Source organism: Corvus moneduloides, chromosome 6 (genome assembly GCF_009650955.1).
Source record: "Corvus moneduloides isolate bCorMon1 chromosome 6, bCorMon1.pri, whole genome shotgun sequence".
NCBI classification, from domain to species: domain Eukaryota; kingdom Metazoa; phylum Chordata; class Aves; order Passeriformes; family Corvidae; genus Corvus; species Corvus moneduloides.
Genome location: NC_045481.1, coordinates 1,836,355 through 1,853,066, shown reverse-complemented (window position 1 = coordinate 1,853,066; position 16,712 = coordinate 1,836,355). Strand labels below are relative to the sequence as shown.

General features: G+C 52.3%; 2 protein-coding genes across 2 annotated transcripts; both read right to left on the bottom strand.

Moving 5' to 3' along the window:
* Nucleotides 1-300: 300 nt before the first annotated feature.
* On the bottom strand, nucleotides 301-2,158 carry MGAT2 (alpha-1,6-mannosyl-glycoprotein 2-beta-N-acetylglucosaminyltransferase). The gene has a single exon (XM_032113399.1). It carries the CDS (start codon nucleotides 2,122-2,124, stop codon nucleotides 778-780), a length of 1,347 nt encoding a protein of 448 aa, XP_031969290.1. The 5' UTR covers nucleotides 2,125-2,158; the 3' UTR covers nucleotides 301-777.
* Nucleotides 2,159-4,726: 2,568 nt separating this feature from the next.
* LRR1 (leucine rich repeat protein 1) lies at nucleotides 4,727-12,375 on the bottom strand. Its single transcript, XM_032113400.1, has 4 exons — nucleotides 11,931-12,375; nucleotides 11,748-11,846; nucleotides 7,520-8,247; nucleotides 4,727-5,650 (listed from the first exon to the last, which is right to left on the bottom strand). Exons 1-4 carry the CDS (start codon nucleotides 12,105-12,107, stop codon nucleotides 5,398-5,400), a joined length of 1,257 nt encoding a protein of 418 aa, XP_031969291.1. The 5' UTR covers nucleotides 12,108-12,375; the 3' UTR covers nucleotides 4,727-5,397.
* Between the last annotated feature and the right edge of the window lie 4,337 nt (nucleotides 12,376-16,712).

Sequence of the window (16,712 nt, the reverse complement as noted above, 5' to 3'; positions counted from 1 at the left end):
CAGCTCAGCCCCTTCCCACCAAACAGCAGCAGTTTTTACACAGCTTATTTGAAAGCAACTTTTTAAAAAAAATCCGAACAAAAAAGGTGGTGTGCCACCAATTTGCTACTCTTTTCTGCCTCAATTAATGAGTATCATTAAAAATTTAATGAAATTAAATGCACACTGCTAGAAGGGGTGATGGCACATGTCCAGCCCTCGGGATTAAAGAACAGAAACTCCCCCCTCCTTCCCCTCCTGACTTTTTAGGAACACAAGATGACATCATCTTTTTGCTGACGATCAAGAACTTCTCTAGGCTTACAAAACAACAGAATTTTTATTTTGGCAGAACTAAAAAAATCATATATTTATCTACTATTGTTTTATAGTAAAAACAATGAAATTTTATTTTTTTCATCCTTCATATATTCATTGACACAGCGCAACCGAACCGGGACTCGGGGATCGGGCGTGAGGTGACCCCGGGTGGGACCCCAGGCACCACCAGAGCTTTGAAGCACCAAAAAAGATGCACTTAAAAGTGTTCTCCACCTCCTCCTCCTCCTCCCAGCAAACACAGCAGCAGGTCACTTTTTGCGTAGGGGCTGCAGCACGTCACCCGTTTCCAAAACGTGGTTGCCAAACATGAGAGATACTGTTTTGGGACACCTTTAACAAGAATGTTTATTCATATTAAAGCAGAAACCAACTCATAAATGCTGTTTATACACGTGTGTGCCTGTAAAAGACACAATGGGACAACTCAAGAAGAAAAGGCGGCTGCGAGGAGGATCCTCACTGGAGTCTGCGGTAACTCTTACAGAGTTCGTGGTCCCTGATGTCTCCCCACCCTCCGTTCTTGACGTGAGGGGACAGGGGAGCCATGGAGTACCTTTTACTGACACTCATCACCTCGGGAAACAGGTACTGTTGGTTGCTGTTCAAGAGAGAGTCGATTTTGGCACTCTGGGTGGACGGTCTGCAGGATTTCTTGTGGTGCATGCCACAGTCCCCCGTGTGAAAAATCCTGGGGATTTCGGGAACCAGCACTTTCCAGAACTTTGGAAGACAAGAGACAGTCAAGTGCTGCAGAGTCCAGTCCCAGTTGTAGTCATCGTAGGTGCAGAAGGCGTCCGTGCACTCGATGAGCTTCTGGTACGTGTCTCTGCCGAAGGCCATGCCCATGTTGTGCTCCGTGGACTTCCACGTCTTCATCTCCACCTTGTCGGCGCGGCCGGCGAAGCCGCCCCGCACGGGGCTGTAGGTGCCCAGGGACACGAGCTGGCACTCGGGGCACTCGCGCTGGCGCAGGGCCCAGAGCTGCTTGAGGACGTGGTAGAAGTCGGGCGCCAGGTAATGATCCTCCTCCAGGAACAGCACGGGCCCCGCGTGCTCCCGCAGCGCCCGCACGCGCTCCCACACGAAGTGCAGCTTCCACCACCAGTGGTGCTTGGTCTGCGCGAACCGCGCCTCGCGGTAGTGCCCGAACGAGTCGGGGAACTCGGCGTTGATGCAGCCCAGGCGCAGCGCCGCCGCCTTGCCCACGTCGCGGGGGCAGTCGCGGGGGTCGTGGCCTGGGAACTCGCGCGGGTACAGCTGGATGCTGAACGGGAAGAACACCTGCAGCACCGGGCAGAAGTCCACGCGGGCCGCCAGCCGGTTCAGCTCCTCGGCCCACAGGTCGTGGCTCAGCACCAGCAGCACGTTCTCCACGCCCGCCGCCCGCCGCAGCGACTCGAGCAGCAGCCGCAGGTGCTCGGCGCGGTCGTGCACCTGCACCACGAGCACCACGTCGGGCCGCGCCGGGAAGCGCCCGGCGTTCCGCACCGGCTGGTCGAAGTTCAGGCGGTACACGAGCGAGCGGTAACTCAGCGTCGCGTTCTCGGACAGCACCTCCGCCGCCACGGCGGCCGACGCGTTGGCGGCGGGGCGGCGCGCCACCGGCGGCGGGGGTTCGCTAACCCGCGGCGGCTCCCCGGTGCTACCGGGACCGCCCCGCTGCTGCTGCTGCTGCTGCTGCTGCTGCAGCTGCTGCTGCTGCCGCCGCCGCCCGCCGCCGCCGGTGCCCCAGAGCGCCAGGGCGCAGAGCGCCAGCGCCAGCGCCAGCAGCAGCACCTTGCGCTTGTAGACACGCAGCCGCATCGTCCCGGCGGCGGCGGCCCCGCTCCGCCGCTCCCGCCGCCGCCGCCGCCGCCGCCGCTCCCGCTCCCAGCGCGCGCGCGCTGCCGCCGCCCCGCGCGCACACGTCGCCGCTCCCCATTGGCCGCCCGCCGCGGCCGCCGCTGCCTCGCCATTGGCTTCAGGAGCCGTCAATCAACTCCGCGGCGCTTCCGCCGTGCATGGGGGCCGCGCAGCCGCCGCCGCCGCACCGCGCGCTGATTGGGCGGTGCCGAAAGGGGGCGGGGCCAAGGCGTGAGGGGAGTGGGGGGGCGGGAAGGGGCAGCGAAATCCTTCGGGATGGGGGAAAAAAGGGAAAATAACTCTGGAAACGCAAGGACAACACCGGGAAACCATCCGGGATTCGCGGGAGTAACATAGAAGATAAGGGAATACTAGGTTTGAAAAACAGCACGTTAAAAATCATTCTGCAGTGGCAAGAATTAGGTGAAAAATCAGTCTAGAAATGCAGGAATAAGATAAAATCACTGTAGGATTGGAAGAATAAAATATTTCTAAGATTGAAAGAAAATACTTCTAAGATTGAAAGAATATAATTCTAAAATTGACAGAATAAAATAAAATCATTCTGGATTTGAAACATTAAGATTATAAACCCATTCTAGAATGGCAAGAATTAAGAAATTCTCTCCAGCATTCAAAGATTCAGATATTAATTCCAGACTTGCAAGTATAAAATGACTCCGAAGTTTTCAACATTAATATAAGAGTAAAATAATTCTAGAATTGCAGGAACAAGATAAGGAAACCATCCTAGATTGGCAAGTATAATATATACAGAAAGATAAAATAATTCTAGAATTGTTAAGGACAAGGTAAGAAAACCATCCTGAGTTGACAAAAGCAGTAAGATAAAACTATTCTGGGATTGCAAGAACGACACAATAAAATAGTTTTAGAATGGCAGAAAAGAAGAGAAAATTGTTCTAGAATGGTAAGAACAAAAGAAAATATTTACAGATTTGAAAGAGTAAGAGAATAAAATCTAGAATGGTAACAAAAAGAAGTTCATTCTAGGATTGCAAGAATAGGTTTTTTTTTCTAGATTTTCAAGAATATATGAAGAAAATAGTTCTAGAAAGGCAAAAATGCAACAGGAAAAATGTAGAATTGCAAGAATATTGCATTTAAAATCGCTGGAATGGCAAGAACACAAGAAAATAATTTGGAAATTGTGAGGATAAGGTAAGAAAATAACTAAAACTGCAAGAATAAGGTAAGAACATAATTCTAAATTTTCAAATAATTCTATGATTACAGGGATAACACCTCATAATAACAGAATTTCAGGAATACAAGACATTCTAGAATGAGGAGAATAATCCGTAAGATATTCTAAAATGATGAGGATTTAATAAAATAAATCTAGAATTACCAATTATGGCAAGAATTCCTCTGCTAATTTTCCACAGGCAGCACCTGGATAAACACATCCCTGATGGCTTGGCTGAGAGCATGGAGGGACAGGAGCCAGGGAATGGCTTCCCAGTGCCAGAGGGCAGGGCTGGATGGGAGATTGGGAATTGGGAATTGCTGGCTGGGAGGGTGGGCAGGGGCTGGGCTGGAATTGCCAGAGCAGCTGGGGCTGCCCCTGGATCCCTGGCAGTGCCCAAGGCCAGGCTGGACATTGGGGCTGGGAGCAGCCTGGGACAGTGGGAGGTGTCCCTGCCCATGGCAGGGGTGAGATGGGATTTAGGGTCTCTTCCCTCCCAAACCATCCCGGGATTCTGTGATGGCTGGGAAGCAAACAGGGCTCCAGCAGCCTCCTGCCCTTCTCCACACCATTCCAGCAGCTTGCAGTGGATTAAGGGAAGCCAAGTCACTGTGGGAACGACATTCCCACAGGGAAGCACAGCTGGCTCCCCTGGGAGGTTCTGGGTCACTGCACAGACACTTCCAAATCTGTATCCAGAATTCCTGGAGTCCCACAGGAGCCCTGGATTCCGTGCCTCCCCTGATCGTGTGCTCCACCCAAAAGGTGTTTTTCCAGGAGGAATCCCTGGGATGCTGCAGTGGGAATCTTTCTCCCTTTGCAGCAGCATCAGCCCGGGGTTAGCTCTGGTTACATGGGAAAGGTGCAATTCATAGAATCATGGAATCATTAAAGTTGGGAAAAACCTCTAAAACTGAGTCCAACTGTCCCCCAGCACTGCCAAGGCCAGCACTGCCCCACGCCCCCAGGTGCCACATCCACAGGGCTTTGAAATCCCCGCAGGGATGGGGACTCCATCAGTGCCCAATGCCAGACCCCCCTTTCCATGAAGAAATTTTAATATCCAACCTAAAGCTCCCCCAGCTGGCACTCACTGCCCCTTCAGAAGTAACAGTGCAACGTGCTGCCTCCAAGCCATCACATGTTCCAGGGCATGGGATTCCTAAAAACTTCTCAAGGGACCTTTGTTCCCTGCTGTTCCAATCCCCCAGTCATGGAGCAGCTGACAAGGCATGAAATAAAAGAATTTGTGGATATGCTCAACATTTTGGTGTCTTCCGCGAAAAAAGGCCAGCAGTTAATTCCTGGAATAGACTGGATGGAAAACTCCTCAGACAAAACACAATCCACAAGTTATAGAAGGGCTTCAAAATTTAATAAGTCAACACAGTGAAACAAATTCAAGAATCGGTAAAACATGAGGATTAAGAAACAAAGTTTCAGGCACGTATTTAGAAAAAAGACATTTCTGGTATCACAAAGAGAGAAACCCCAAAAAACATCTGCTCTGGTAAAAACCCAGCAGTGCTGGTCCCTGCTCCAAGTGGGAATGTTGTAACAGAACCTTTAAAAAAGAAGCACCTGGAATTACATAACCGGGCTGGATGTGATTTCTCCTCCACAGTAAAAAAGTTGGGAAGGGTGGAGTGCAGTCCCTGCCCGTGGGCAGAGCTCAGAGCCTCACGTGTGGGTAAGCTTGGGATAAACTCACCTCCTCCTTCCAAGAGGGAACCACTTATCCCACAGAACGCGATACTCTGAGCAAAGCCCTGGGAATAGGAAAAGGAAAATACATTCTAAGGAAGGTTCTCTCCAGCTAAACATTGCTTTGTGTTCCAGCCAAAGGAGATTCCAGATGGGGAGAAGAGTCAGGCCAGGTCAGGCTGTGTGTCCCCTCGCTCCCAGAGGGATTTGTCTCCGCAGGGAACGCCGGTGACACCACGGGTGGGAACAAGCAGGAAACACCTCCGGGCTCCTCCATTCCCAGGCACAACATCAGGCAGAGCTTTGGCACTGGCTCGTGGTCACCCGTTGCTCTGGAGGTGCCTGTCCAGGAACTGGGAATAGCAGTCCAGGGAGCAGAAGTAGCAGAGGATGGGAGCTTCCGTGCCTCCCATGTTATCCACGAGCACCACGGTGTGGGCCACGTGGTGCAGGTTCATGGTCACCGTGATCTGGATGAAGCTGCTCAGGCAGGCGCTCCCACACCGGCACGTTTTGGCCACTTCCAGATCCTTGCAAAGGTGGGAAGGGAGGAGGTGACAGCCGTAAGGGATTCTGTGGGATGAGAGGAGCGAGGGTGAATTCATCACAGAGTTATCTGTGTCACTCAAACGCAGTGACAGGACACAGGCACCAGGTGGGAGATGCTATTCCCAGGGCACAGACATGGAAAACCGGAGATTTTGGACTGGTTAGGAAGGAAATGCCACCTCCCAAGGCAGTCCCTAAGGATATGAACTCCAGGAGACACCACAACAGGGAGCTCACAGCAATCCCGACATCCTGGGCCACAGCCAATTAGGGAATTAAAGATTAAGAGTAATGAGAATTAGAGAATTAAAGGAAGATTAAGAATAATGAGACAACTGGGCACATTCTGTTCTTCCCTCACATTCCCCAGGGAGATCTCTGTGTTTCACCCTGGCCTGACACAGCACCCACGATTTACTCCTCCCTCTCTCACACCGAGGAGTAGCAGCATTGAAAGACAACTCAGAGAAAGCAGGAGATGAAATGAGCCTTTTGCAGCAGCACTGCCCTGCAGGCATGAAATTAAAAGTTCTCTTGCTCCACAGCTCTCTCCATCCATCGTGTCAGCAATGACATCCAGAGTCAGGAACGGGAATTGCTCCTTTTGGAATTTGCAGTGGAGCAGTGTCGAGTTTGGGGTACAAAATAAATGATTCTCCTGCAGAATTCTGTCGGGGTAACTCAAGTGTGGGTCTCAGCAGTGCCCAGCTGGCACTCCAAACTCAGCACAGATCCCACTGACTCACATCCTGCCTCCACCTACACGTTCCCAGTTCTTTCCACACACCGTCACTCACACAGCCAAGACTCCTGTGGGGCTTTTTTTTTCACCACCTTAATTTCAGAACACCCTTTTTTCCTGGTCAGGGAAAGCATAATCAGAGCTCTGGCACTTTCCCAGAATGAAGACTGATTTCCAAACATTATTTTTGCATCTTCTTCTGTTTCATCCCTTTCTCAAGGTTTTTACAGTAACTGGAATCTGACCAGTGCTGAGGGATTAAATCCTCTAGAAAAAAACCCCAGCCTTAATATTTACATCAAACCCACTGCAATTTATATAAAGTTGGGAAAGGAAACGTGTGGGGTTTAATTATAAAATCAGCAAGGTCAGAAGTGGGTGATTTGGCCCAGAACATGTGGGTGGCTCAGCTCCCTTCAGGGTGTGCCCGTGGATGCCTTTGGTGCAAATTTCTGCACAATTACCCCGGGTTTAGGGGCACTCCCCACCCTCAAGGCAGGAATGGGCACAGGATGGAGACTGGGAACACTTGAAGCCTCTCTCTGCCCCCTTTCTGTGCCAAATTTCTGTCTTTGTGCTCCCTTTCCACCCAGAGCAGGGTGGGAACAGCAGCAGCAGCTGCTGGTACCGAGAGGATTCTGGTACACGAAGGATCAGGGGTGGAGCGATGCAAGTGGTGTGGGGGAAGAGGAAGGAGCTGATAACAAACAGCAGCCTGGGAGGATGGTATTTCCTTGGTGAAATAATATTTTTTAAACTACCTCAGAGCTGGGCTTCTCTGAATAAGCCAGAACACGCTCACTCCAACACCAAGAGAAATGAGGAGCTTAAGGAAAACCTACGGCAGGGAGAAGCCTGCAGAAGTGGCTCAGGGTTGTAGAACTGATTCTCTTTTCCCAAAATTGGCCAAAAATATTTTGTTCATCCCCCTTTGGTGGATAAAAACAATCTCTTGTCTTTCCCTGAATGCTTCCAAGGCACCAATTTCCTGCCTTATCCCTATGATTTGACAAGGGGAATTCAAAGGGATTTCAATCTTATGAATTTAATAGGTGAGAAAACAGGCACTGAGAGGAAAGAGCCAAGTGAGGGAAGGTGAGGGTGGACAGGTGTGAAGGAGCAGTGCCAGCTGTGCCCCTCACTGCCCTTACCTGTGATTGACGGTGGCCCTGGCAGCACACTCCAACAGAGTCAATGGGATTTTCAGCTGGATGTTGGGAACCAGCGGATTGGGCTGCTCAAAAGGATTCCCAAAGAGATCCAGGTTCTCCAGACAGAGTTTCCTGAAGTCACTGGGCAGGAAGGGCAGCTTGTTCCGTGCTGCCGACAGGAAGCGCAGGTGGCTCAGCTGCCCGATCCTGCAGGGCAGGCGCAGCAGGGCGTTGTCGTCGAGCCTCAGCTGCACCAGGCCCCGCAGCTGGCAGAACTCAATGGGCAGCGCCTGGATCTGGTTCTGGCTCAGGTCCAGGAACTGCAGGGATTTCTGCAGGCTGGAGCTGCACAGGGCCCCGCTGAAGGCCTCCAGGTGGTTGTCGTGCAGGTCGAGCTCCTGCAGACACACCAGGTCCCCCAGGGTGGCCGGCAGCTGCTTGATGTGGTTGTGGCTCAGGTCCAGCTTGCGGAGCTTCTTCAGGCACAGCACCCTCGTGTCGATCCTGGCCAGTTTGCAGTACGAGGTCTGCAGGTGCTCCAGGGAGAAGGGGAAGCTCTTGGTGAGGGGATAGTCCCTCCTGGAAGTGATGATCATTTTGGTCTTGGGTTTCTCCACGTCGGAATTCTTTGCTGGGACCAGAGGTGAGAGAGGGAGAACTCCGGTGTCACTGCCTTGGTGAGCCAGTCTCACGGCTGAAAGGAAAGTCTTTAAATTGATCACATTTGCCTGCAGGGGAACACAAGGCTGGAGTTAGAAGTTCATTATCCTGGTTATTAAACACTTTCTGAGCTGTTTTGTGTCACTCAGCAGGGCAATGGGATGGGAGAGGGAATGGCTCTGTTATGAATAATCCGGATCAAACTGCGCTGCAGCACCCAGGGAAGGAACAACGCATGGAATCCACAGCTGAAAATAAAGAAAAAAAACCCCTGATGCACTGCAACCTCCCTAAAATCCACCAGGATAAGGAACAAACACACATGGGGAAATAAGAGGTCTAAAATCTGAGGCAGTAAGTCCTGGAAGTTGCTAGGAAGAAAAAGGATGGAAGCAGGGGTTGAATTCAGCATAAAGGAAGGTGGAAAGCTTCAAGGCAGGTGAAGTCAGTGCTCGTGGCCACACACAGCTCTGCTTGTGCCAGCAGCACACAAGAGGCAAATTATTTGCAAACAAAGATCAAATAATGCTTTAGGTGGGATACAATATAATAGCAGTAAAATCCCAGGATGGTTTGGGTTGGAAGGGACATTAAAGCCCATCCAGTCCCACCCCCTGCCATGGGCAGGGACACCTCCCACTGTCCCAGGCTGCTCCAAGCCCCATCCAACCTGGCCTTGGACACTGCCAGGGATCCAGGGGCAGCCCCAGCTTCTCTGGGCACCCTGTGCCAGGGCCTCTTCATCCTCCCAGCCAGGAATTCCTTCCCAATATCCCATCCATCCCTGCCCTCTGGCAGTGGGAAGCCATTAAAGGCTCCCACTGACTCTCAGGAAGAACAGAATTATCAGGTGACTTGTATTTAAATAAAGATCCAGAAAGCTGTGATGCATCTGTTGTACTGATTTAATTCACTTTTATGAACATTTGTGACCAAATATTTCTCTTCTAGATTTTCCAGGAAGTTTCTGCTTGAGCTGATGTGCAGCTGACAGGCACTGAGCTCAAAAGTGAATTCTAAAATAAAACCCACAATGCAGCCATAGAAGTAAAACAAAAGAACAAACCTGGAGTTCTGGCAGGGCTCTGGGAGCCCAGAGGTTGTCCCTGTGTTCCCAGCTGTGACCTGCCCAAGCCCAGTGACACATTTTGCACCTCAAAGACAATTCTGCTCCTAAATGTGTTTGTTTAGACCAAATGATAGAGGGTTCAGGACTAGAGCACATAATGTGCTATAAGCACCCAGCACAACAAAATAAAGATATTGGAGATAATCCTGGATGGAAATGTGAGATAAAGACAGACATTAAAAGCCAGGCATAATTGACTGCATCTGTAAACTGAAATTATAATTTTTCTTAAGCATTCCAAGCACAACTTCTGCTGTGACACCTTCCAGAGACAGGGAAGCTGCACAACAAACACCTTTGTATCCAAGAGAGGTTATCCAGAGAAGCTGTGGCTGCCCCTGGATCCCTGGAAGTGTCCCAGGCCAGGCTGGATGGGGCTTGGAACACCCTGTGATAGTGGAAGGGGGGAAACGGGATGGGATTTAGGGTCCCTTCCATCCCAAACCATCCTGGGACTCTAAGACCACCAACCCTCATTATCTCAGCCAGTCTAACACACACATTTAGCTACAGGATTTCCCCTAATTCCAGGAAGATTTGTGGTGTTTCCAAGATAACTAAAATGGGAATTAAGTCAAAAAAGTCCTCCAGACTTGTAAGGAGCAAGTGAAATGAATACTGAACAACAGAATGAAGTTACAGGCTGGATTTCTTTGCTCTCAAGCACAAAGCACAAGTTCCTCCACAAGACCTCCCTAAGGGCCATGCAGTAGCTCTCAACCTCTTGTTGAGAAACCTTGAATGTGTTGAGGAAAATACTAAGACACATCTAAGAAAAAAAAAAAAGCCAATAATTATTTGGAAGAGCTCAGGATGCAATTTCCTGCCACAAGCCTGAAGTCTCAGCCACAGAGATTTTGCTGGGAAAGGAGTTTAATGTGTGCTGATGCCTCCCAAGTCTCAGAGCTCCATGAGCGATGCCAAGGAAATCGGAGCTGAGGCGGATCCAGGGAAGCAGGCTCGGACCTGCTGAAGGGAAATAAACCCCACCAAACACCCAGACTTTATTATTTCTGCTCCAGGGTTGGATGCTCTGCACTGATGTTTCCCAACTCAATTCCTCACTTGGCTGATTGCAGCAATCCAGGGCCTGGCAGAGCACAAGCAGGGGGATTTCCCAGGCAGCTGCACATAACCAATATTCCCATTCCCAGTATTTGGAAATCTCTTTCCCACAAAGTTTTTGTCCATTTTTGAGAGTTAAGAAGCTTTTCTGTAATGAAGTAATAAAAATCTGGCAGAAAACTACAGAAAAGTTATCAAACATCTTAAATTTGGGTTCTGGATTTGGAGAGCTCAAGAGGAAGCTGTAATATTTTGAGATAAACTCTTTGATTTCTCACTCTCACTCTCAGCAGAAAAAATCAGAGTCAAGGAAACAGAAGTTATTCTGGATTTAATGCAAGACCCTTAATGTTTCCAAAATACAGAGCAAATGGGCTTGTAACAGGAAAAAAATAACTGGGTTGGTGTCCTCCCTTTCCATTTAACCCTTTAACAGGTTCATAAAATTAAGGCTGCCTTCCTCAGCTTCGGACAACAGAAAATCAAAAGGATTTTCCAAGCCAGCAATCAACATTATTTGCTTTTATTTACACAGCCTGACTCTAAAGCTTTAGGTAAGAACTCAGAGGCTTTAGAAAACCTGTCCCACTTTTCTCTCCTATGGGGCTACAAAAGATTCCTGCAACAGACACAGAAGAAAAGGACATGAGAATTTAGTGTTAATATGTGATTTTTTGGGTGAGTTTAGCATTGTTAAAAACACTTCACAGCTTCCAAATCCTCTATGAACTCTAAATAAATACAGTGTGGAATAAGGTGAGATGGTGCCTGTGCCCTGCTCCCTGTGTGCTTTGAAAGGCACAGTGGGCACTGATGTTTGTCCATGAAAACAAGAGGATATTCTTTTATTTTCCATGAGAAAGCCTGTCAGGAACAACTATTTAATGGAACTTAAGGCCAAAGACCAATACTCAGAGGAGTGAAAAAAGTTTCTTCGAAAGAAGCTATGAAGCAAAACATGAAAATGGACTTCTGAAGCAGAAGAGGAGAAAGAACACAGCCCAGAAAAGAAGGAACGGCTTCCCACTGCCAGAAGGCACGGTTAGGTGGGATATTGGGAATTGGGAATTCCTGGCTGTGAGGATGGAGAGGCCCTGGCACAGGGTGCCCAGAGAAGCTGGGGCTGCCCCTGGATCCCTGGCAGTGCCCAAGGCCAGGCTGGACATCGGGGCTTGGAGCAACCTGGGATAGTGGGAGGTGTCCCTGCCGTGGCAGAGGTGGCACTGGATGGTATTTAATGTCCCTTCCAACCCAAACATTCTGGAATTCTAATGTCCCGTCCCCCCTTCCCGCGGCGAGACAGAGCCTGTTGAGCCCCGGCTCTGTCGCTGTGGCGGTGCCGGAGCCTCCCGGCCCCGCCGTTCCCGTTCCCACCTTGCTGAGGCACAGATCCACCGCGGGCTCCCGCAGCCGCACCGTGGCCTTCCCCTCCTCCACGAAGCGCGTGAAGAGCCGCTCCACGTTCTGCTGCACCTGCGGGCACAGCGGGCTCAGCGGCCGCCCCGGGGCACCCCCCCCCGCCCCCGCTGTGTCCCGCCCCCCGCCGCCGTCCCCAACCTTGTACCGAGCCCCGCCGCGGTCCCGCGCCGTGCACACCATGAGGTAAATCCCTGCACCGGCAGCGCCGGGCGGGCGCCCGAGCGACAGCAGCGCCCGCGCCGCGCGGCCGCGGCCCCGCAGCCCGTACGTGGGCAGGAGCCGGCTGAGCACCTCCACCTCGCACTGCAGCCGCATCCCGATCCCGGTCCTGGTCCCCCTCCCGGTCCCGGTACCGGCCCCGGCCCGCGCACGGCGGGCAGCGCCGCCGGGGGCCTCTCGCTCTGTGCGCGCACAGGCGCCCGCTGTGGTGCCTGCCAGCCGCGGTACCAGCCCGCCGCGCTGCCCGGATCCCGTCCGCTGCACGGTGAGGGGCGCGGGGCCGCCCGGAGAACGGGACCGCGGAGCGGGAAGGGAGGGCGGTAGCTCCGGCGGTACCGGCGGCAGCGGCCGCACCGGCAGCCCAGGGCAGCCCGAGCGCCGGCCCGCAGCGCGGCGCCCTCCCCGTGGGGCGGGCCGCTGGCACCTCCTGCTGGAGGCGGATGGTGCGGCTTGGCGGGAAAGGGCGAGAGGGGCGGCGGGAGTGAGAGGGTGTGAGGGGACACGGGGGTGTGAGGGGACATGGAGTGTGAGGGGACACGGGGGGGATGTGAGGGGACACGGGGGTGGACACAGGACTGAGGGGATAGGGGGTGAGAGGGCAGTCTGCGGCAACGTGGGCGGGAGGGGATATAGGGGTGTGAGGGGGCATGGAGAGTGTGAGGGGGCATGGAGAGTGTGAGGGGACATGGAGAGTGTGAGGGGACATGGAGAGTGTGAGGGGACATTGAGGATATGAGGGGATGTTGAGGATGGGAGGAGGTGTGGAGGTGTGAGGAACACGGGTTTGGGAATGGACATGGAGGAGCTGATGGGACACGGAGGAGCTGAGAGGATACAGGGGTGTGAGGGAACATGGAGGGTGAGGAGACATGGAGGGTGTGAAGGGACATGGGAGGTGAGGGGACATGGGGGAGTTGTGAGTGGACACAGAAGAGCTGAGGGTGTTGCCGAATCTTAGGGACTCTAAACATGAACAACGAGTCAGGTTTAGAAAGAGGACATTGTTTATTCTGCGCAGGGCACAAGGTGGAAATTCTCCACAGATCGAGCACGCCAGGGAATAAAAAAGCAAAATAATTCATACACTAAAGTTTACATAAATCCACCCATCTAATCCCCACTTCCCGCCTACATAATGTACAGTCACAGCCAAGCACGACATAAAATACAAATTTTTCCATAAACATCAAGTATAGCACAATTCACCTGGTGACATCTGTTGGCATTGAAAAGAGAGGCTAGAGGGGAGAATGGTGCCACCAGCAACAGGGAGCAAAGGAATGGACAGAGAATTCAGCGTAAGGACATCGAGGGGACAGTGGGCCTGAGGGGACACAGGGAGCTGAGGGGACACAGAGGAGCTCCTCTGTTCCCAGGCACCAGCTCTCCCTGAGCTGCTCCCTACCTTGTTTAAGAGTTCATTTGTTTGGAGCTCCTTGGAAGCAGCTGCAGGCACTGAGGAGATGCCAATTAGTGTCAGGGCAGTTAATTTGGAGAGGGGCAGGAGGAAGCAGGACTTTAAACTGCTCCAAGGCCTGTTCCTCCTGCACTGGGAAATACAGGGAGCACCTGAGCTGCTCAGCTGGGCTGCTTTAGGGTGCAGAGGTGAATTTGGAGCTGATTTCTTTGGGGTGCTCAGCAGATGCTGGCCATGATCTCTGCACGTGCAATCCCAGCTGCTCAGCCAGGATGGAGCCTTCCTTAGCTCCCAATAAATCTCAAACCACTCCTTAGCTCCTCATAAACCTGAAACCAGAAGGTTGGCACAGCAGCCTCCTGAGAAGTGGCATTTTGACAGGGATTTTTTCTGAACCATTAACTTTTGTTTGCTGGAGCTTTCCCTGCAAAGCGCTGGATCCGCATCCCGACACGTTCGCGTGGGATTCCCCAGCGCCGCTTCTCGTCCCAAAAATACTCTGAAAAAGGAGATTTGGCCTCTCTAGGTACACTCTGGCCTGGAACAGAGAAAGCCTTTGGAAAGGATTGATGCCAGTCTTATCACATTCATGTATATTTTAATTATGATTATCAGCAGAAGTCATAATTAATGACAGTGGAATATCTCCGTATTAACAGCTATCAGGAGCAGCCCACACAATTTCATGGGGGTGACCTCAGTGCTTTTGTGGGAATCTCAGCCCAACTGCCAGCTGTCCAAAGGCTCCTTTTGCTGGCACTGATCCCACTTTCAGCAGAACTGTGCAGCTCAGTGATAGTAAAGTCAGCAAAACTCTCAAGTATAAACCCATTTCCCAGGTTTTTTCATGAGGGAGTGTTCCTGAGGTCAGCCCTGCACGGGAACAACTGAGAGAGCCACAAACGAGCCACCAAACGTCTCACAGGGGACACCACCAGCAGCACAGGTGTGAAGGGACTTCTTTGTGCCCCAGAACTGTGAATGCACAGCCCAAGCCACGTGCACACACTGCAGATGTGAAGTGTATTTTTACTGCCAGCAAGCACCTGGGAATGAAAAAACCTCAGCCCCAAAGCTTGATGTCTAAACAGCAACACAGAAGTTCTAAAGCAGCTGTCGAGAGAAACAAAACACAGCAAAAACAAAGCACAAAGGGAGCAAAAACTTGTCACGCTGGCCGTGTTTCCGAGGGTGACAGGTTCTGCTGTGCTGGGAATGCAGCACCAAACACAAAAATCCTACTGCAACTCCTGGATCCCGCAGCAGGAAGGACATGGAGATTCCCAGTGGGAATCAGGGATGCAGCACTCGGCTGTGTTCCCATCACTCCCTCAGGAATAGCCAGGTTTAGCTCATTCTGTCTGCCCAGAGAGGGGGGATTTGCTCCTGGATCCCCTGGAATGTTCCAGGCCAGGCTGGACACTGGGGCTGGGAGCAGCCCGGGACAGTGGGAGGTGTCCCTGCCCGTGGCAGCGCTGGCACTGGATGAGCTTTAAGGTCCTTCCAAGCCCAAATCGTTCTGTGAGTCTTAGAGCCCTGAAATTCTCGTGACAAGAGCTTAAGGTCCCTTCCCAAAAAAAACCCCATTGCACGGCTCTGCAGCTTCTGGAGCCCTGGGTCCATGGAAATGCAGTTTCAGAGGAGCTCCGAGGAAATGGTGTTTTGGGGAGAGCAGAGTGGCTGGAACAGAGGAACAGGAGCAGTCTCCTCGAGCAAGCCCTTGTGTTTCAGGGAGCGGGATCGGCTCGCTCCTAACGCACCTGGTGACTCCCAGAGCGGGGGATGGAAACGCAGCCCTGGTCCGAAAGAAACCCTGCCCGGGAAGGCGGGCTGGGATTGGGAGCTGGCTGCGGGAGCTCGCTGTTAAAGGCGATCTTTTGGCTGTACAGGTGCGCCTTTGTCTCTGTGCGAAGCACCCGGCCGTAGCGCCCTTTGTGCTGCTGTCTCCTGATTTCCTTAAGCTTTTATTAAATTGTCCCTTTTCTTCAACTTTCCTTCAAATTCTCGAGTGAAGCTCGTTTTGGCAGCTGCGCGTGCGCGGATCCTTGCGCGTGCGCAGATGGCCGGGGGTGCGCGGATCAGTGCGCATGCGCGGGCGGGGACGCATCACCGCTGATCCCTCCGCGGGCAGGGTCGCATCACAAATAGTCCCTCCCGGCGGATCACTCCGCGGGTGCGCGGATCAGTGCGCATGCGCGGGCGGGGACGCATCACCGCTGATCCCTCCGCGGGCAGGACCGCATCACAAATAGTCCCTCCCGGCGGATCACTCCGCGGGTGCGCGGAGCAGTGCGCATGCGCGGGCGGGGACGCATCACCGCTGACCCCTCCGCGGGCAGGGTCGCATCACAAATAGTCCCTCCCGGCGGATCACTCCGCCTGCGCATGCGCATCACCGCAGATCCCTCTGTTCTGAACGGGATTGTGATGTTGGCTTTTTGCACGTTCCATCATTGTTAGGAATGGATTGTGATGTTGGTTTTTTCATGGTCCTTAATGTGAGAGAAGCTTTGCCTGGGTTCTGTAATGTAACGCTGTAGAATGTCTGCAGTTTGGATGCTCAGTTTGGGAAGGATGGGGGGGGGGGGGTCTTCACAGTCCTGGAAAATTTTATCAGAAGAAAAGAACCCGGAACCAGACGGAATGGAGCCAAGGAAAAAGATAAGACTGATAAGATGATACTCAGCAACTCCAAAGAATTAATGAATGATGCATGATGGTGATGAATAAAAATAAGCGATGTACTTTTAAAGCCGATCTTTTGGCTGTACAGGTGCGCCTTTGGCTCTCTGCCGAAGCACCCGGCCGTACCGCCCCTTTTGCTGTTGTCTCCTAATTGTCCCTTTTTCTTAAACTTTCCTTCAAATTTTACAAATAGCGAACCTCGTGTTTCACAATTTGGTGGCCCGTACGGGGATAAGGGCTCAGCTCTGGGATCTCCCGGGGAACCCAGAGCAGGGGGGGGCCCCCGCCCGCTTTTGGCGGCCTCGCTTTGTGCTTCCCGGCGGGGTCAGGGGGCTTTGCAGTCAAACACCCGGAGGGCAAGAGAGGAGACAAAGCAACAAGAAAGGAAAGAAAAGGCTCCCTGAGGTACCGCGGTAATTAAACACGTAAAATCTTGTGCACCAAGACTCCGAGAAAGGTGAGTAGTTTTTCTTTCCTCTTTTTGGGGCGATAAGGGCGATGAAAGTGTGTGCATGAGACGCGGGCTGGTTACCCCAGAGCTGCGAAGCGAGTGTGGAGCCTCTGAGGCTGCGGCTCTGCTCTGCCGCGAGGGAAGCAGT

Coding starts and splice junctions, on each gene's coding strand:
- LRR1 (XM_032113400.1), bottom strand. CDS start 12,107: ATGCGGCTGCAGTGCGAGGTGGAGGTGCTCAGCCGGCTCCTGCCCACG. Junction 8,248..11,747: donor TGGATCTGTGCCTCAGCAAG/GTGGGAACGGGA, acceptor GTTCCCCTGCAG/GCAAATGTGATCAATTTAAA. Junction 5,651..7,519: donor AGGGCCACCGTCAATCACAG/GTAAGGGCAGTG, acceptor CTCATCCCACAG/AATCCCTTACGGCTGTCACC.
- MGAT2 (XM_032113399.1), bottom strand. CDS start 2,124: ATGCGGCTGCGTGTCTACAAGCGCAAGGTGCTGCTGCTGGCGCTGGCG.